Source organism: Agelaius phoeniceus, chromosome 1 (genome assembly GCF_051311805.1).
Source record: "Agelaius phoeniceus isolate bAgePho1 chromosome 1, bAgePho1.hap1, whole genome shotgun sequence".
In the NCBI taxonomy this organism is placed as follows: Eukaryota; Metazoa; Chordata; class Aves; order Passeriformes; family Icteridae; genus Agelaius; species Agelaius phoeniceus.
Window position 1 is genome coordinate 131,670,468 of NC_135265.1, and position 20,957 is coordinate 131,691,424.

The 20,957-nt window shown below is 37.5% G+C and overlaps 1 protein-coding gene across 1 annotated transcript in view; it reads left to right on the forward strand.

The window, feature by feature from the left end:
* The window catches only part of STK3 (serine/threonine kinase 3), a 127,138-nt gene extending 107,150 nt beyond the window's left edge, over positions 1 to 19,988 (forward strand). The window contains exon 11 of the mRNA XM_054640889.2: positions 19,479 to 19,988. Coding sequence (XP_054496864.1) covers positions 19,479 to 19,637 — 159 coding nt within the window. The 3' untranslated portion in view covers positions 19,638 to 19,988. The remainder of the gene's footprint in view (positions 1 to 19,478) is intronic.
* The last annotated feature ends 969 nt before the right edge of the window (positions 19,989 to 20,957 follow it).

Sequence of the window (20,957 nt, forward strand, 5' to 3'; positions counted from 1 at the left end):
TTCAGGAGTACTTGTATTTTTTTGTCTGATTATGCCATCAAACTTCATGCTTTGTTTCACCTTATACTCACCTAAGCACATGATACCTATTGCCAGACAGTCCATGATCACAACTAACATTTCAGGAAATTTAAGTAGAATTGTCATGTTTGATGCATTCATGAACATGGAATATCTTTTTTATGTTTGAGTAATGTCTTATACGCTTGATGTATTCTTTGAGTTTTTCTCCTTGCTGTGGTGGTTGCTATTGACTGTTTGCTACATTTATACATTAAAAAAGCATATGTTGATTTTTAAGGACAAAATTATAGACTAAAAATTGTTATTTTTACTACCTTTCTTAATAGCAACCATGTCTACCTGTAAAGCAGGCAAGAGAATTTTGCTGTAAAGACAGCAAAACTTGTATCAGTTTAGGGAAATCTACAGGAGACATGCCAAGAGTTTGTTAAATGTCTTAAGACTGATTTTGGTAAATGATAGGCTCATGCTGACACTGGTGCTTTACAAGTTCTTATCTATAGGAATCATTAATTGAGTATTTCCTGACTGTTCTGTACCAAAATTTCCTTTCTATTTCTTCCTTCTAGAGTGGTTATACCAGGCAACTTCACATTTAAAGTATAGAAGGGCTTCTACTTTTAGTCTGTGGGAGGCTTCTGTTAAGAAGTCATATCTTACTTTTAGAGTATACATATTTAAAGGTTAAGCTGAGCCATGTTCAGTCAGAGCTTTGTCACTAACCATAGCCATGTAAGATTTGTTCTAATTTCTAAATTTTCAAAGCAGCCACCTGGAATTAGTTGAATCATTTAAATTAGCACAAATGTCATGAGGATGTGATACAGGGAATCTAAATACAGTTGGGCTACACTTCAAACTTTGCTTTTGGAAAAGACATCTGCCTTACAGGATAAGCACTGTGATAAGTCATTGTGTGGTCCTGGACCATGTACTGTGCTGGGTGCCGGTGGGTGAGAGCCTCCCTTTCCCCACTGCCTTTGGTTTCCAGTTCAGGTGGGCAATAATCAATGGTAGCTGCTCGTTTTAGTAACACCTTCTGACCTCAGTGTTACATGCTGGATAACATGAAGTAAAACTGGATGAATGGTGTAGTCCTCATCACTCAAAAGTGTCAATTATTTCAGGGGCAAGGTAGGTTTTCCTAGGGGTGCTGCAGAATCTCCGTGTTTGGAGACTTTTAGTAGGCTCTGTGGTAACTTACTTTGCAATACCTGCAGATTTCTTTTCCCCTGTGTTTTATATTCCATAGGTCTGCAGATGCCTTTCAGTTCACTGGACAGAAAATTTACTAATAAGGATTCACTTCCTGGTGAAATATCTCCCCATAACTGTGAATGTTACTTAAGCTTTTATTTTAATTAGTTGTGTTGTTATTAATGATAATCAAAATCTATTGTAAAAAGTAAAAATAGCAATTGCTTCACTGAGACATTTTAATTAAAACATTTTTTGAAGTATTAGAGTTGTCACATATTCATCAGTGCTATCACAACAGTTGTGGACTCTGCTGTTTGTATACTGCTTTTAAATTTATTGTAGTTTTGATAAAGCAATGCTTTTGCACAGTGGTGAGAAGATGTGATGCCAAGTTGCTGGAGGCTTTTCTGAGAGAGAAGATTTTGAATGCTTCCAAATTAAACCAGGGTTGCCTGAGCAGTTAGTTGAACAAGTCAGAATGTCAGTAGTAACACTGAAGCAACATTAGGATTCAAATAGGTGACACCTGAAACCTTTATTCCAAAGATGCTATTTCTTCCTCTTCAAGGGTGTGAGGGCTTTTTAGAAAAACAATTGATAAGTTAGATTGTGCTTTAAAATTCATTGTTGTATATCTTCAGCACTTGAGTAGGTCACCATCTACATCCACAATTGGGCCTAATTCATATTCTTCTTATAAATGTGAGAAGATAAAATTTATATAGAGAATAAATTAATATGATACTCAGCTCTTGTTCTATTGGAACAGGGAAGAAAAACAGGAACACAAGAAACTATTGCAATAGGTTGCATTGTAAGATGATGTTATAAAAAGGTTTTCAAAAGTGTTTATTGTGTGGTCCGCTGAAAATGACTGATGATTGTAGGTGTTTGGCATTTAAAGAATATTGTGAAGTAAGAAAAAAGTTTACAATTTCATTTTCTAAGTCTACAAGAAATAACTGGTACAAAAGCTTTGCTTGCTGGTACTACATTTTCACTTGTTGGGTTTTCAGATGTGGTGCCATTTTTTGGTATAGGTATTGGTATTGTTATTTTGCTGTCAGATATACTGTGAATCCTAAAATGTGCTGAGGATACACCATCTCTGTGTTTCTTCTAAGGTGCTGTGAATACCAGAAAGAGAAAAGCTGCTGTGTTGGTTGACCCCAGCCCTGCAGAATCCCCCACTCTTGCATTTAAATGACTTGTTTACAGTTTTGCACGCAGACCGAATTTGAGGAAACTACTAATCCTGTTCCAGAGCTTTGGGGGAAATACTTTATATGATTTAGAAGTTGTACTGTATAAAATCAATTTTATTCACTTTGTCATAAAAGCCCAGTCATCTTTCCTATATTTTTGTGATCTCTCCCCCAACCTATACTTACCAAAATGGGATACTTAGTCTTACTATGTGCTTTCTGCTAATAATTTAATCATACTGGTGTTTCAAATTTTTAATCACCCAGTACAAAGATTATTTTTGTGCTATCTAGCTGTATAATATTTTTTCATCCGTTTCTTGAGGAAACTTCTATTATTGTGCTGTTTATCCTGATAACTTTTGAGTCATATTGACCAAATTTGACCTCCAGCAAAGGTGGAGGTTTCAAAGGAAGTTAATTTGCTCTAAGTTTCAATACTACTACTACTAATTTGCCTCTTGAGAAGAGGGATCCAGAATGGTTACCTGTGCTGGAGGATGGGTTGTAGCCTGAAGCCCCTAGTCAGCTGTTGTCTTTACCATGCTGAAAGGTTGAATGTGGCCTCAGTACCTTGGAGCCAGGGATAGAGGGGTGGCATACCCAGGAGATGGGAGCTAGGAAAAGACTGAGGCATGACAGAAGGGCACACTGGCTCATTTCTGTTATTTCCATGTATCAGTCAAGCTGAGTCAATTTGTCATGCTCAAAAAATGTCCAACTCCCCCCTGTCTTCCTCCCTCTCCCAGCTCACCCTACAGTTGCAGAATTGGTAGATTGTCATGTAAGGTAGCCTGAGGGTTTCACACAGCAGGACTGGCCCTTTTTGGCTATCTCCTGTGATTCGATCAGATTTTGTGTAGAATGAAGCTTTTTCTTCAGTCTCTATCCTTTTTTATGCTGCTCCCAAGATTCTTGTCTTTCATTAAGTGCCTCTCACCTGAACATTTTATGCAACAATTCCCTTCCTTATATAATGGTTTCCATATGTTTGCTGTATCAAATTTAAATATACCATCTTTGGGCTCCATTTTGATGCCATCTGCTTTTTTGTCCTTCTTTGAAACAAGAGAGGTGTAATAAGAAAGTGGTTTTCCTTGATTATGCTCTCAGTACAAGGCAGTACTCCATCCAAAATGAAGTTTCACTGGAGGAAGGTTTGATTTTGGCTTTATTAATTCTTCAGACAAAGAGCTGTAAATATATTATTTCTTCTCTTGTACACAAAACTTTGCATTTGACTGCTCTGTGTGTTGACTTTAGCTGTGATACAGAGATATCTGTATAACATTTTTATTTTAGGAGAAATAAATGCATTAAAGATGTTTTGCTCATAGGTAGGAACGTCATATTATCCAGCCTGTATGACTTCCATGTTAAACAAAATTCAGGCTCCAGGATGTTTTCTCTGAAAGGTCGTTGGAAAGGTGAGAAGCAGAGATGAAATGATATCATCTCATGTTTACATTCATTATTCAGTGCAGTAGTGGGTTGACCTACAGGAAAATAGGTCCTACATTTGAATTCCTTCATAACTTCCTAAGTCAATTGTTAATTCCTTCTGCTGGAGGGAATTTTAGAAAACCATGTAAAACTGGCAGCAATTTAGCTATTACTGTATTCAGGTTTTGAGGGCTTTTGACTATTTATATTGTGCAACACTGCAGCAGTATTGTTATAAGCAGAAGATTAAAAAAAACTCAAAAAGTAAAACAAGTTTCTGTCATAATCTGTGCTGAATTTTTATCTAATGTGCTTTAGTTTTCTTAGAGGTTTCAACTAATCTGCATGTAATCTCTGTTGGAGGACGCTGGCACTATGCCATACAACTAATTTTTTAATTTTCCAACATTAACTGCCCTTTTCTGTTTCTCCACCTTTTCATAATTCTGTCCATGAGCTTTTCTGTGCCTAAAATTTTCCTTAAGGCTAGAACTGACACAACTTGTTCTATTCTTATCTGTTTCTATGGCATTTCATCCTTTATTGCTTGGTATTTTCTTACACAATTTGCTATGGTTGTTATGGCAACATTAAAACTAAATCTGTTAATTTTCAAATTATATTGCTTTCAAAATGTTGTATGATATATTGGTGAGAAAGAGGTGAAATATTTTCAGCATAATAAAGCAAATTAATGTGATAAATTAATTAGCCTTATAGTTTTGCAATGTGGCTGCTTCTAGGCAACTTATTATGCACTGTGGTTCTACTTAGGGAAGTATAAATAGAATACATTTGTTGAAGTAGGAGAAACTGTTAAATTGCTGAAAATACTCCTTTGCTATTATTGTTCTAATGGCCAGGATCTGGTAATCGTGACTGGCTTTCTAACAACATCATCACCAACCAGATTGGTAGGCATTTAGTTCATAATTACTAGGATTCCTTGTGTAATACAGACCATCAAATGGCATAAATACACTCCCAGAATGGAAGATATTTGGAGACATTAATGTTAAAAATGAACAGAACAGGATCTTTCTCTTAGACTGTATTTAAATCAATAAGAGATACTGATGGAGGAAAGAGGAATATGGTTTGAAATTGAAATGGGCAAGAATCTAAAACTTCTGCAAATGCAGTATAAAGTCAGAATCAGTAATGAAAATGGAAGCACAGTTACTTCTTTTACAAAATTAACTGATGGGCCAGATCCACAAATTTTTTTGTATGTAACTTTGTAATGTTGCTATTTTAAAATACCTCTTCCTAGGTTTTGGATTTTAAAAAAATATTGTGAAGTCATTATTTGCATGCATTATTTGCATTTTGTGTCTTTTAATGGAGCCTTTGGTGAATTTGACATTTATTGTGACAAAAATTTTTTTTACACTTTCTCTAATGTATTTGATTTTACAGCATTGTCAATTCTCATAGTTTATACAGTATTTGTACTTTCAACTTCATGCACATAGGTGTGTGTGTGAGATGAAGTTAGGACTATTATAATGAAAACCTTACCTTTTCAGTGATGTCAAAAAACCCAACAAGACATTGCTTTCTTCATGTCTATAGCAATCTTAAATTACTAACAGAATTTCTGTGGTGATAGGATGTTGGGACATCTAGACTTGGATTGCACTCTGATTTCAGACTGTAAGAATGCAAGTTTTTTAGACATTAAACAGAAAAAGTATCATTTTTCCTCCATCAGACCTGAGCTGGCATTGTGTTTCTTCAAGAAAAAATAATTGGTTAGTGGGTCCACTACTCAATATGTGGTGTAGTTCAACAAGGCAGTTTGTATTCAAAACCATGGCTGCTTTTCAGAAGATGGTGGCTTAATGCCAAAAGCAACTTCTCTGTCACTGATAGAATGCACCCAGAAAATAATTTGAGTTTCAAATGAAAACACATCTCTCTCTTTGGGTGACAAGGGGAGATGATACTAGTACTGGGGATTCTTTAAATAATTACATTTTTGAGGCTCTTAGCATTTGCTGCTATATGTTAATGTCAGGTTTTAAAATATCTGAGTTTTTCTCTTTGTGATGGGATGTAGACGTTGTAAAGATACTCATGATTCCTTCCTTTCCCATTCCTGCATCCTACTGGCACATAAGATGAATTTCTTTTGTATCAATTCCATGACGTATGCTGTATATTTACTTCTTTCTGAGGGTAGGGTTTTTTTTCACAGTAAATCCTAGTGTTCATGTCCAGACTTGTGCAATAACTGGAACAAGAAATAACCCATGTGCATTGTTAAATTAACATTTAAAGTCCAGGACAGATAGGCAGTCTTTTGACACGTATATTTCTTGCATCTGGTTAAGCTCATGCATATCCATCAGATCTGTCAGTGATAAGGGAGTTATTCACCCTCTTTTTATTCTTACAGACTGAACAATGACTCTAAATACAAGACCAGTCCTATAAATTTGTACTTTGTCCATCTTCAGTGTTGTATCTCTGAATGCAGGATACTATTCAAACAGAGGAATAGATGTTCTGTAAGCAGAAACCCCAGTGATGTATTCTAAATAAATTTTGAGGGCATTTAATAACCTCAGAGTTTGTATTTTCATCTTTTATTTTGGAAAGGCACTGCTATGAAGATGGTCAAAGCACTGCACACTGAAATACACTTTTTTTGGCTTTTAATCATACTTTTATTTAGAGCTGAGCCTGTGAATTGTATAGCAACTGACTGCATTGAGCATGGATTTTGTTTGAGTACTGACACCTTGCATTGGAGGAATGCATTTTTCTAGCTCACATTTTTCTTATGCTTTTTGTGTGGTCTAGGAATGTGCTGCATGGGAGTTTACATTATTTCCTGCCCTGATAGTTAAGTTTGGAAATAATATAGGTGATGCCTTTGCTTCTACTTCAGTTTCCAATCTGTAAACACAAAATCAATTCTAAATCCTGGATTGAATTCCCAACAGTTTTTCTTGAGAGGTTTCTAAACTAGAAGCTACAGACACTAGAAGTTTACCAATGTTCTGCACTTGAACATTACCAGCGTTTTCAATGTTGATATACTTTGCAATGGATAAGATTTTATGATTATTTTCTTTTTCTTTATGGAAAAAGAAAATGGATTTTTAAGCCTAGAAAATGGAGCCCTTAATTGAACCCTAGATAATCATTCCAGAGATGGGTTGGAATACCAGCAGAGAGGCCAGAAATATTCAGCTGAGATGTGTTTCACGTGATGAGGGTTTGCAGAGCTCGTACCATTCCTGAGTTTGGACTATGTCATCATCATCATTCACTCCAGAGGTGCAGGAGGGGAGTGGTGAGCATTCTAAATTTGAATGGGGATTCATGAACAGCATTGGCACAAAAGCTTGTACAGTACCTGTTAGCCTTAAATAGTGAGTCAAAACTCTATCTGCAGATTATGAAAAACCCAATTGAATAAACTAGTGTTGCTCTGTTGTCTGTGAGAAGGCAAATAGATAAATATTCTCTGGATCTTCCTAGGAGAGAGTTCTGTGAAGGTAAGAAAGAGCTGTGCTAATTGTTGGCTTGATCACACTGATGCTTGAGTCACAGACAAAATGTTTGATAATAAAATATTTCTTTGGCACATGATTTTGGCAGTTCTGGACTCAGTAAATGAATATGCCACTGAATCGTTGAATCTTAGTGAATAACTGTAGTTTCTAAATTCATAGAGAGTGAGCACTACACTTCTCACAAAGGTGGATTGTGTTTTAGAGACTAGATTTAGATTATGGTTAAGTGTACTGTTCAGTGTCTGGATTCCCTGGATTTCTTGTTCATTAAGATGAGTGGTCTGTTTTTTTTAATTTAGCATTGCTTTTAGTTGTATGTTGGTACATGGAACTCTTGATTAATGTGTGCTGACGTGACAGATTATCAGTGATTTTCATGTTCTGTATTTTTGGGATTTTTTTTGTATATTATTTGCAGTAGAGTGGTCTACTACATGCTTGTAAAAAAAGAGATCCTGTATATTATTTAAAAGCTGCTAGTTAAGTGGTGTTATTCATAGATTATCCCTTTCTGTATTTGTTCACTTATTTTAGATTTAATTTAGTCTGGATTAAAAGCAAACCAGTAGATGTCTGCTAGATTTAGCCCATCATGCAGTGGATTTCATCAGGTTCATTGATAGTGTTTATTTATTATGTGTTTTCCAAGTATGGGGCTGGTGCATTTTGACAAAAGAAAAACCAAATCCACCTTAAGGAACCAGCTGAAACTCTGTAGTGCCTGATTGGTATGATTTATAGATAGGACTTCAGTGGAAGGCAGCATCAGAAGCAGTTAATAAACTGTTGTTTTGGTGTAAAGAGATTTTTTAAAATCTGCTCAGTTCTTAAGCCTGAACAATTTAAATCAATTTTCATAACACTAAAACTTGTGTCAGCAAATGAGATCTCCATCCCCTGTGATTCAGGAAGCTGCTGAATGCCATGCAGGAGTGGAACAGTACCATTCATCTGGTATACCATGGGCCAGGATGCTGCTACTGGGCACCCAGATCTTGTAGGAGAACTGTGAACCACATCAAGCTAAATACTGTGAACCACACCAAATTAAATAGTAGTCAAGTAGTTCTGGCAGGGGAAAAAGGATTTCCAGAAAATGTTTAAGGAAGGAATAAAGAACTTTTGAGGAAATGTGTCTCAACACATTCTTTAAAAGCCAACAGTGCTTCTCTTTGATCTTTTAAGTTGTACAGAAAAGAAAGCTTGGTGCTGTCTGGCAAAGATGCTACAGGCTGGGGGATTGATTCTACCCTTGCAGTTCACTGCAGTCAGTCCCTATGTGCAGCATCCATGGGCTCTGTGTTGGTGTTTAAGCATGCTCGATGTGCTTGGCTCTCATCCTCCTCCAATCCCTCTCCCAAGGTAACCTGCAGGCCTTCCTGAGGCAGGGTTCTTCTCCTCCCTGCTAACAGAGATTAACAGCTCAGTTAAATCTTTCTGCTTAGCCCAGTCTTTTTTGAGTTGCTGCAAGTTCAGATTCCACAATTTCTGAGGTTTTGCAGGCCTCTTTCAACTGATGCCTCAGTTTTCTTTGGAGTTTTTTGCTGCCTTTGCTGTATTTTCTTCCTTCTTCCAGTGATTAATGAACCTGGCATTTGTTGCTCATAAATTGCCCTGAGTTTTTGGACTATAGGATGACTTCCAGAAACCTTTCTGCATGTAATAAACCCCAGCAAACAGTATGTCTATCATTTTTACATTTATTTTAGATAATTTGTTATTCCTTGGTCCTTTCTGAATTAGCTGTTCTAAACTAAACTGATTTTTTTTCCTTATAAAGAGTATAGCTAAGTCAAGGTTTCCCAGAAAATAAGATACAAATTCGCATGCACATTTTGGGTTTGGGGGTTGAGTGTCTCTTCCAACAGACTTTTCCTGTTAGGAATATTTAGTTTTGTTGGTTTAGTTTTGATTATCAACCTTTTATGCTTCTCAGAAGATTGGGATTCTCATGTATTATCCCTCAGTAGGACACTTAAGGTTTGATGTTTAAAATTCTTTTAGCCTCTTACATTGCTCTTCAGGTTAAATGCTCTTCTCAGTCTGAGGGTTATTGCTGTGCATGCATTGTGTGTCAAAACTCACTATTAAATGAATTTCCATTTTTCTTTCTCTTTTACAAAGAATCTTAAATGGACTATTGAGGAAAAATAGCTTTAAAATACATCATTATGTATTCAATGATTTTTAGATTTTTAATACAGCTTTTTTTAACCTCAGGGCTTTTGCTTCAAGTTACTTATGTCTTTACTTTTCACTATATTTTTGTATTTACAAAATACTTTAGCAAAACTAGGAGCATCTTTCATTTTTTAATTTATTTTTGCAATGTTTTGGTGTCTTCAACAAATGGGGTTTTTCAAGTGTTTCTCATCCCTAGTAGCTTATATCTTTGTTCTTAATACAGCATGCACATATGTGTAGACGAGTAGAATTTTACAAAAATAAAATACTGTTCTTTTCTGAATATTTTTTAATGCTCTTTTTATGGAAGAATCAGATGTCAGGGAGGCAGTGGCTTAACTTGCAAAAGCTTTTGGATATGAGGGCAACATTTGGGTTTATGAAGCTGAATGACAGCTGCAGTAGCTGAAATGTGATATTTCAAGGACACTGTAAGATACCTGCTGATAGCTGAGCTCAGGATGAAGGATTATTTAGAAGCACTTGCCCTGGAGAGCTATAGATTAATAAAGATAAAATGCTTTTAACTTTTTGATGCTACTTACTTGCTATGCTACGGGCTTTAAATAAAGAGTCACTCTTCCTTTTAAACCTTTATATCCTTGCTTGGTAAACATTTGAAAGGATGTTTTGGGTGTTATTTTGGGTTTTTTTCTTCCTCTTTTTTTTTTTTTTTTTTCTTTTTTTTTTTTTTGCAAAAGCTGAAGGGGCTGGGGGGGGGAATCCTGCATAGTTTTAGATCAGGTGTAGTAGCTACTTTGCCATCAACACTGTGTGATATATTTGTAATGAAGTTTAAACAGCATGGTGAGTATCCAGATGGAGTGTTTTTCCTCATCTTTAGCTTATTTACTCTGTTGGGAGCTTCTGTAAACATTTGTAGTATTCTTCAGGACAAACTGTACAATTAAGCTTGAGATTCCTGGTATAGAAAATCACAGGATATAAAAAGCCACCAAGATTTTCTCTAAGGGATTCCAAACTGTGAATTTTTGCCTGTGATACTCTAAAAGTAGTTTTTAAAATATCTGTGATGGATGATGAAATTCTAAAGAGAAGGTGATAGCAAATTAAAGTGTCATGCCTCAGTAGACCCTAGCATGTAGTGTAACAACACACCCTTTGTAAATGGCATGGGAAAGAGAGACACATCTATTTTTTGCATTTTCCATGAGATACTAAGGATTTGACCTTGAAGATACTTATAATGGATGTTTACTGGCTACAGAGTTTTTGAGATACATTGCTTCAGTTTATTTTCCCATGTTCAGACTCTTTCATGGTGCTCTATTTGTATTAGTGAGAACTACATGCCTAAATAGCTCCAAGAACACCACATGCTATAGTAGGTAAAACTGACATAAACTATATTTGAAATGCTTAGGATATGTTAAAGCATCAATGCACACTGCCTTACTGTTTTGTCAGGAACTGGGTAATATTGCAGTAGACATTATTGCTAATTTTACACTGCTGTTCATGATAAGCTGTGCTTTTCCTTAGATTTCAGTTCCAGTAATCAGGATTGCTCATTGAAGTTTTTGACTACTAGATTTTTTTTCCCCCTGAGCTTTTTAACCTTTTTAATTGCAGAAATATTTAGATTTTATCTGCATCCTGATGACTTAGAAATTAATGGGAAAATAAAAAGACACTTCCCTTCTCTTAAAAACATCTTATTTTAGGAATCTATTTTTAAGGATAATTTAATGAAAATAAATGACTCAGCTCATAATTTTTGAATTTTAGTACTGGCAGTATTTAAAGTGCTCAAAGGAGAGCCCTGAGTGCTATTCAAAAAAACATGCAAATGACAGTATGAACTAATGCTGCAGAAAAGTTTGTTTTGTTCCTAGTGGTGATTTCTATTGAAATGTCACTTTCTATGAAGCTGATAAAAGTCTCCTAGAGCTGAAAAATATTGATGGTACTGACTAAGCTTTGTGTTGCTAAAATTACGTTCAGCTTTAATGTTAGAGCAGAGAGAATTCTGCTAGTGAAAATAGGAATTAATAATGGAGAAGTTAAATACAATTTTATCCCTAGAAAAACATTTTAAAAATACATTACCTTCTCTATCTTTAATTTTCTCTTATATGTGCAGTTAGGAGGATGCTTAGGGTGCTTATTTTACGCCCCAAGATGCTTAAGGTTACTGCAGTCCTGTGGAATGAACTTTGGCTTTCGACAGTTGTCAGTCCTTCTCTCCTATAAATTGTTACAGTAAATAACTTCCTTTTTATATTTGTATAACTTTGTGCATTGCAACAAGCATTCTTGCTCTTCAGACACCCTGAAATAAACGCCCTCGTTCCATTCCCCATCCCAGTTTTTCTCAAGACTGATTTGCAGTGACAGCAGGGGTGGGGATGGCAACAAGTCAGAGCTCTGCTGTGTGGCCAGTGGGTGCCTGAGACAGCTCATCCTCACCTGGCACTGCTTAGGCAGGGTCAGCAGGATTTGCTGGGTAAGCAGACATAAAGTAGTTCTCCTCCTGTTGCTGCCTGGAAGCAGCTGAACAGACAGCAGTAGCTGGGGAGTATTTCCTTGCACACAAGTGTGTGACAATGTTTTCACTATTGAGATTGACAGATTTTGGATGTGAATTTGTAGTAGAGATAAATGGGGCAGAAAGGCCTACCTTGTACCTTTTGGATTCTGACTCAAGTTTAACTTTTTATACCAGTAAACAAAAGGAGTTTGAAGTGGAGCTCATTCCACTAGAGAAAAGAAAACTCTACTTGACAGAGGGAAGTGAATAGCTGGACAGAAAAGTTTCTGTTATCTTAAACCACTAACACACAAGAAAATCCAAGATATGCACTGGTTAAATCTTAGAAGGTGCTGTGGACAACCCCCTTTTGCAATTGCCATTGATGCAATAATAGTTGTTAGCCATTCTGTTGATAATTCATACTGTAGGAATTGCTAGCAGATGGGAAAATAGATGACTCAGAATATAGTATTAATAATCCATATTTTTTAATCAAAGGCCCCTAATAAACATGTTGCATGTAAGATTCATTTAAGCAGTTGCTAGGAAGAATTTGTTTTTTCAAGTAAACACAACAAACTTGGTAGAGATTACTTTTTGGTTGAATATCTGTTTTCTTAAAAATTTAAACCCTGAAAATGCATGTGCTTGTTTTTGGTGCACAAGCGTAATAGCAGTATTTCATAATTTACTTTGATAGACTGGAGGTTTGCAATGGTAACTCATGCATTATGGAATTAATAATGGAATCTACTTTTATCATATTGAAAACATGATTGGCATAGAGGTTTTATTTACTTCTCTTGCTGTCCAGAATGGATTAAGATTATAGTGTTCTACATCCACCACAACTTTGGCTTCCACCTCCTGAAAAGTTTGGATGGCTACAGATATGAGTTGGCCAAGTGTGGCTATTGAGTTCCAGACCCCCTCACTTAAATCCATGGACTGCAGACACCACCAGGTATCTCAGATCCTTGGTCCATCCTTCTGGCTCCTATGCTGGACATGTGTGGGATCCAGTAGTCAGGACTTACATTGTACTCTTTGACTTCACGACTTCTGAGAGTCCATTTTTGATTGTACTTTATGTCCTTCCTTCTGACCTTATTGCCCAGAACTCAGGTCTGTAGACAGGAATGCACACCTATTTTCCAAGTGCCCCTTTTGGCCAGAATTTTGACAAGGATTGTAAAAAAAATATGTAATATACAGCGTGGGTCCTCCTGCAGGCAGTAGTATTGATTGCAAGTAATTATTCTTTGGTTTGCTGAAAATAGTGATCCAAATAAACCTAGTCCATATGGGATGCGAGAAGTTAGGCCAAAAGACAAAAAAAGTAAAACTTGTTGCACTTCCCTTGCAGAAGTTTGGTTCTGGGAGGTGAGTGCATCACTATGTGAGAGAAAAGTTCCTTGTGTCTCATTGAGGCCACATAAAAAAACCAGTCACCTGAAACCAGTAATGACCAGAGTAAGAATGGATTTGGCATAGGTGTATTGTGTTTGTGTGGCCAGGTTTTGGTAGCTGGGTGGCTTCTGTGAGAAGCTGCCAGAAGCTTCCCCCATATCCAGCAGAGCCAGTGGCAGCCAGCTCTGGACCTGCTGCTGGCCAAGGCCGAGCCAGTCAGGAATGGTGGTAACACCTCTGTGATAACATATTTAAGAAGGAAAATAAAGGTATTGCCAGTGGTAATTGTGGCCAGAGAGGAGCAGAGTAAGATTGTGTGGGAGCAACAACTCTGCAGACACCAAAGTCAGGGGAGAAGAAGTGAGGGAGGAGATTCCAGCTCCAGGCGCTGGAGCTGAGGTTCCCCTGCAGCCTCTGGTGAGGCGACTGTGCCCCTGCAGTTCACAGAGGTAGGTGGCAATGCAGAGATCCACCTGCAGCCCGTGGAGAGCACGGGGATGTTGGAAAGGGATCTGTGAATCTGTGGGAGGCCTGTGCTGGAGCTGGCTCCTGGTAGGGACCTCCAGACCTGTGGAGAAAGGAGCCCATGCTGGAGCAGGTTTCCTGCTAGGACTTGTGATCCTGTGATGCTGGAGAAGCCTGTCCTGGAAGGCCTACACCTTGTGGAAGAGTGACTCACATTGCAGCAGTTTGTGCAGGCTGATGCCCATGGGATGGACCCACATGGGGGAAGTTTATGAAGGACTGTCTCCCATGGGAGGGACTCCACACTGGAGCAGCAGAAGGACACCTCTACCTGAGCAGCAGCAGAAGCAACATGAGATATACTGATCAAAACGTCCATTCCCTGTCTCCCTCCACTGGTGGGGGAAGGACATACAGCTGGGAAGGAGGGAGGGGTGGGGGGAAGGTGTTTCTACAGTCTGATTAACTGAGGAAAGATGTTTTAACAGAAGTCCAATTGACTTCTTGTTATCCTGCTCTGATTTTGTTATAAGTAAATTTAATTAGTATCCCTGATTCAGTTCTATTTGGACCATGATAGAATTTGGTGAGTGGTCTCTCCCAGACCTTATCTCAGCTCGTGAATCTTTGTTACATTTTCTCTCTCCTGTTCAGGTGTGGGAGTGACAGGTCCAGTTGTGGGAGTGACAGAGCAGCTTTAGTGAGTGCCTGGCATCCAGACAGGGTCAGCCCACTAAAACAAGAAGTGTTCTTCTGATGACATGTTAATTTGTACTCAGCAAACCTTGCATGATCATGCTGGATTATTTTAAACCCCTGGAGTGATCAGCAGGGGCTCCTGCCACCTTCCCACAAGGGCAGCATGCCTGTCTGTGGAGCACTTGTAGCTCTGACCTGTGCTCTGATGGCAACTGGAACACTTCATGCCTGGAGCTGCCTCAACTTTTGGATTTTTACTGTATCCCAGTGTAATGAGGACAGTCACATTAAAAAAAGCTTGCTAATGATTCCTTATCTGTTCTGCTCCTTTTTAACATCTACATGTGGCCTTTCCTGGAAAAGCCTCTAACCTATTACAAATAAGTTGAAAAATGAACAAGAAGGAATTAAATTATTAGTGTCCCATTTGCTGGAAGTTTGAGATAAAGTGTACTATGTTCCCAGACTTACTGGTCTCCCAAGTGTGTGGCTGAGTTGCCTTTTCCAAAGATAATAACTGAAAATTGTAGTTCAGTTAGAAGGTTAGTTATGCTTTTATTGTATTTGTCCCATCTTAGGTTGGTACTGGTGGAAGATACTTCAGCCACTTGGGAACTTGGGTCGATGGAACTCCTTCCTGAAAGTTTGCCTTCCACCAGGATTTCCCCCCGGATCAGGGAGAGGAGAAGGTGGAGGCAGGAGCTGCTGGCACTCAGCTTGCAGCACTGGGAGCTTTTGTCCCATAAGGATGACTGTTGTCTGGTCTCTTCATAGGCAAAGTTGATTTCCCTTGCCATAACAAGGCAGGGAATTTCAGTGAGGCTTCTTTGCCTATGACTGTGTCTTGAGAATATATTAGCTTTGAGGAGAAATTATTTAATGTCATATGGCTCTGGCATGGTTTGACTTCCTTGTTTGAATTGCTTCCCTTATGCATTGTATCTCTTTAATGAGTAGGTTAACAAATACATCTTTAAGGAGAAAAGTTTTATCATTGTACACCTAATCTTTCTTCTAGAAAACTGGGTAAGTGTACTCGCTCTAAAAGGCTGTGTCTGTGTGTGGCATTGTAAGTTGGAGTTTGGACTATTGCTTTCCCAAATCCCAAATGTGATTATCTGGTGAAATAAAGGGTCCCAGTGAAGGCAAATGCTGCTACCAGAAACTCCATTAAGACCTCTGTCTTGGAAGTGGCCCTTCATGACACTAATTACTGTCTCTTGTGTGGTTGTGGGTGTTGGATCTCTGAAAGGACATGATTCAGTCCATTACGTGGAGTGGCAGAAATGGAATTATCTGTTATTGTCACACAAATGCTATCCTGATTACAATTGTAATTGTAACAATTTGTTACAGTTAACAGCTTTTAAAAAGCTACTGAAATAAAATTTAAATCCTTTCAGAATTCCTGTAGCTTGTGCTACTGACTGCTTCCCTCTCCCTCCCATTAATGCCAGTAGCCCCAGTAGTTACTGCTACAAGCTACTTGGTGAATTATTTATGGCAGTTTAAATTGGAAACTGTTTGCAAGTGGAAGTGAATGAATGCTGAGCCCTATTGCTTTAAGAATTTGAACCAAAATATTTATTCATGCAGGGCAATAAATTACATAGGAGTAATGAAATATCTTGTTTGAGATATTTCTACACATATTATTTGATATATTTGCTGTTGCATTCAGTGTTTGGATTATTGCAGGCTTTTAGGGTTTGTGAGGTAATACCTATAGCACAGACAGAAGTCAAAGAAATATATTTTTTAATCTGTCAAGGAAACGTATGTGCACAGACACACACACATAATTTCCCAGATTGAGCTGTGGCTGATTAAGTGGTTTTCTCATTTGATGCCAGATAGGTAAGACCTTCCTTACTCTTCTGTTTTCTCCCACTTCCTTCCTTTAAATGTCCTGAGTATCAGCTGTTCATATAGATGAGTACTGTGGCTATCTGGATCTCCTGGGAGACATGTCTGAGATAATTCTGAAAGTTTCTTGGTCTCTGGCTTAAAAAACTAATTTTCTTTATATTTTAATATTCATCCCAGCTGTCTGTGATCTTTAAAGAGTAGTTAATTCTGTTTCCTGGCTCAGTTTCTTGATTGAAATTTAAATAAAAACTCACCCACCACATTCTTCTCTGCTAATTTATGAAAAAATGCTTTTCAGAGCAGAATAATTATGTAATTACATCAGTTGGAGTCTATTCTGTGCCGTTTAAGCTTGATGTCTACAGTGGTGACTGAGAGTGAATAAGTGGCTGTCCAGACTGGCCAAGAGTGGGTAGGGACTTCATCACTGGCAGTTCTCACAAAACACACACACAAGATTATTCAGTGTCTGCCTTAGGCATTTGCTGGTCTGTGGAGCCCCAAATGCATTATTCCTGTCACACGTGCTAAATACATTATTTCTGTCACACGTGGGTTTATTGCTCCTTTCATCTGTGCTCTGTTGGGATCAGTTAAGCAGTGGAGTTGGCACTGACATCTCTTCCCATTATACTTAAAGTCTCTGACACTTAACTCCTCTAAGAGAATATCTTCATGGAAAAGTGCATCATATGCAAGCTACGTATATCAGTGGGCTAAAAATTAAAGAGAATAGTGCAGGGTTTTAATCTTTTCTTCCTCTGAAAATGGAAAGGTGTTCTTCTGCAAAATTCTTGGTGAGTGAGGAATTCCTTTCCCCTATCTTTTTTTTATATGTTAAATGGGAGGAGTGCAATAAAATGGATGATATTTGATGCGTTGGGAGGCAACTCTTTCCTTCATAAGGAGAAGAAGAGTCTTTGGAAGAAAGCAAGGAAGGGCAAACAAAGTGTCATAAGGAGGGCAGCAAAGAAGGTGGTGAAGGGTCTGGAGGGGAAGAAGCCATATGAAGAACATCAGAAGTCACTTAGTCTGTTCAGCCTGGAGGACACTGAGGGGAGATCTCATTGCCATCTACAACTTCCCATGAGTGAAAGAGGAGGAACAGGCACTAATCTCTTTGTGGTGCCCAGTGACAGACTCGAGGGAATGGCCTGAAGTTGTGTCAGGGGAGGTTTAGGTTGGACATTTCAAAAGGTTCTTCACCCAGATGGTGATTGGGCACTGGAAGGGCTCCCCAGGGAAGTGATCACAGTACTGAGCCTGAGTTAAAGAACCACTTGAACAATGTTCCCAGGCACCTGATGGGACTCTTGGGGCTGTTCTGTGCAGGGCCAGGAGTTGGACATAGATGATCCTTGTGGGTCCCTTCCAGCTTGGCATATTCTGTGATTCTGTAAGACCAACATTGCTGAGCACGTCTGAAGGCTCATACAGATCTTGGGATCTTTAGTCCTTGAAGATATTTTGACATGTGGGGTTTAATCCCCTTCTTCATTAGGAACCTTATGGTTAAAATGATGTTGCATGAGAATGTGCATCTTTTCCATATGCTCTGTTACGCGTTTCTGATATGCCCACTCTCTTTATTATGACTTTAAATTATTTGTTTACTATGTGCAGTGTAGTCTGTTAGTGGAAGTCATAATGCTGGGATTTGGACTCTATGTAGCAAGCAGTATGTGTTGCTAATTTATGTGCCTCAATTGCTGATAAAAATAAAGATCAAAAGTAGCAGTTAATTCCTCAGGGAAAACAGATCAGATTGTGTTGATAGAAGCCTGCCCTAGATTCATGAATGAAGCATTGACTCATTGGTAGTTGATTCAGAAAAGTTTGGGTTTTTTTACTCATGAGTTAGGTACTGTGCTTGTTTGCTTGTTTGCAATGTCAGATCATTTGCAAACAAAATAAAGATTATCCCTTTCGTAAGAGGAAATTATATGTGCTATTTTAAATTTGCTGACTGTTTTCATGCTGGTGAATAATGTGACTGAATAGCACATGGGCAATTCTAACAAAAGAGAAATGTAGAATGGCACTAAATTACATCAGGAAAAAAACACATAGGCCAGACAAAGAACACATTTTAAATGCAGATGATTCCATGCAATAGCAGGTGGAGCATATTTTAGATATAGATATAGATATAGATATAGATATATATATATATATATAGATATATATATATATATATATATATATATATATATATAGTGCCCAACATGCCCCAGTATCTGAGAAGACTCCAGCCTTTGTTGGCAGCAGCAAGTAAGGCAGTGAAGTCATTTATGTGTTGTATGATCACTCACTTGAAATGAGTGCAATGTAATGGACTGTTAAACATTCTGAGAAAATATTTTTGAGAGAAAATAACTTGGTCAAAGGTAACCCCCATGAATTCAGGAAATTATTTAATGTATTACTTAAAACACTATTATTTGTTTTGAGTAGTTCTGACAGCAGTCTGTCGAGGAAGATGCCTTGTCCTTCTTATCAGAAAGTACCCCTAAATATCTCTCAAGAGTATTACTTACAGCAGCAGTGTATTTTTCAGGCTTCTATATGAAGTTCAATAAGAAGTACTTGATTATGCAATATAAGTTATATATATGAGTGTATATATATATGTTTGTATTCTGTGGCATGCTTTTTTCAGCCTAATGAGTTAAACTCCAGTCTTGTATTTATTTGTGATTTATTTGCAAGGTTTGCTAAGGTTTTTTTTTATTTTCAATTAAATGTACTATGTGTGTTTGCTTTCGTAGGCTGTTATTTACTGTGGAGCACAGTAAGGCTTTTGGCTTTATCAACAGTCATATCCATATGTATACATACGCTCCAAGTGTGTAAAAACCCTGCAGCTGTAAATTAAAGGTTTATGAAAGGCAATGATTTTCTTTTTTGTTGAAAACGGTTTCTAATATTTTTTGTGGAATTGTTTTTGTTGTTTTGCAGTTAAAAAATCTGAGTTTAGAAGAATTACAGATGAGACTAAAGGCTTTGGACCCTATGATGGAACGAGAAATTGAGGAGCTTCGTCAGAGGTACACTGCAAAGAGGCAACCTATCCTAGATGCAATGGATGCAAAGAAACGGAGGCAGCAAAATTTCTGAGTTTGTTTTCCTTTCAAACATAATACTAGGAGTCAGTGTGGACACTGGTAGCTTTGTAATCCAGAAGGAATTTGATTATGAGAGTTTTCAAAAATCCAATCTGTTAAGTTTTCCTTCATCAGCAGTGACAATTGCAGCAGTCATGAATATTCATATGGTGTTCTGCAAAGGCAGCAAAACACTTTACCACTTGTTTGCATTTTCAGATGTTTAATGTAATAGAAGTTTAATCTGTTACTTCCCAATCTTTTTCAGGTGGGTAGTGGTAACTTGGTGTTGTACATTGGGAGTTGTGTTTTGGAGCACCTGGAATGTTTTCTTGATTGTGCAACACTACCGAGCCTTATATTACAATATATTTTTCTCCCACATAGTAGCATATTTATTATGTAATCTTTGGTTATCTTATTTATTTTATGCCTGTTTTCTGTTGGGAAGTATTAGAATAATACTGTGGAGAGCAGAGTCAAATTAGATAAACTTGCTATTGTAGTATAATGAAAAGCTGCTCACCACTGTAATATCTTTTAAAACTCCAAATTCAACACATATCCTGATTCAGGACAGCACTTGAACATGTATCCAGTCCACTCATAGCAGTAAAATTTAGGAATAAAATAAGTAATAGGCACATGTTTTTTTGCTCTCCTGAATCAGGGACTGTTGTACAGTACAGTTGTTACACTACAGAGCATTCTTTGAGAGAGGATTTCTGTCATTTGTACGCACACTAAGTGAGCTGTCATTAAACAAGAAAACAAGTGCCTAATCAGTTTTAATTTTTGTTATTCAGGAGAAGCAATACTTACAGTCACTCCTTAAGTGTAAACTTCCAATTGCTATTGCAATTCTGACCAGTATAAACCTCTATTTTGCACGGTAGTTTTATAATGAAGTAACAGCTACACTTTCTGGATATGTTTTTTGTTTAATTTGGGGTTTTTTTAATCACTGTTTTGAGGGGAGAGGGGAATTATTAGTGCTTTGGGGTTTGTTTGTTTTCATATTGTAGCTACAAAGGGATAGTAATTTAAAAACCAAAGAAAATAAATTGAATACTTATATTTAATAAGTACAGAAAAGAAGCAACATTTAATAGTTTTCTGGGGGTTTGTCCTGCAATTGCTAAACATTCAAAATTCCTATAGTCTTCTGTTGGTAGATTTTGGGGACTCAGAAATGCAGGACCAAGCTCTTAATAGCTTTTTATAAGTTCTTGTCTGGTTTATGTTGTGGAATATCTATTGGTAGAATTTACAACGTTGTAAGATATATTTCAGACTTCGCAGAAAATGTGATCCACTCTCTAAACAATCTGCT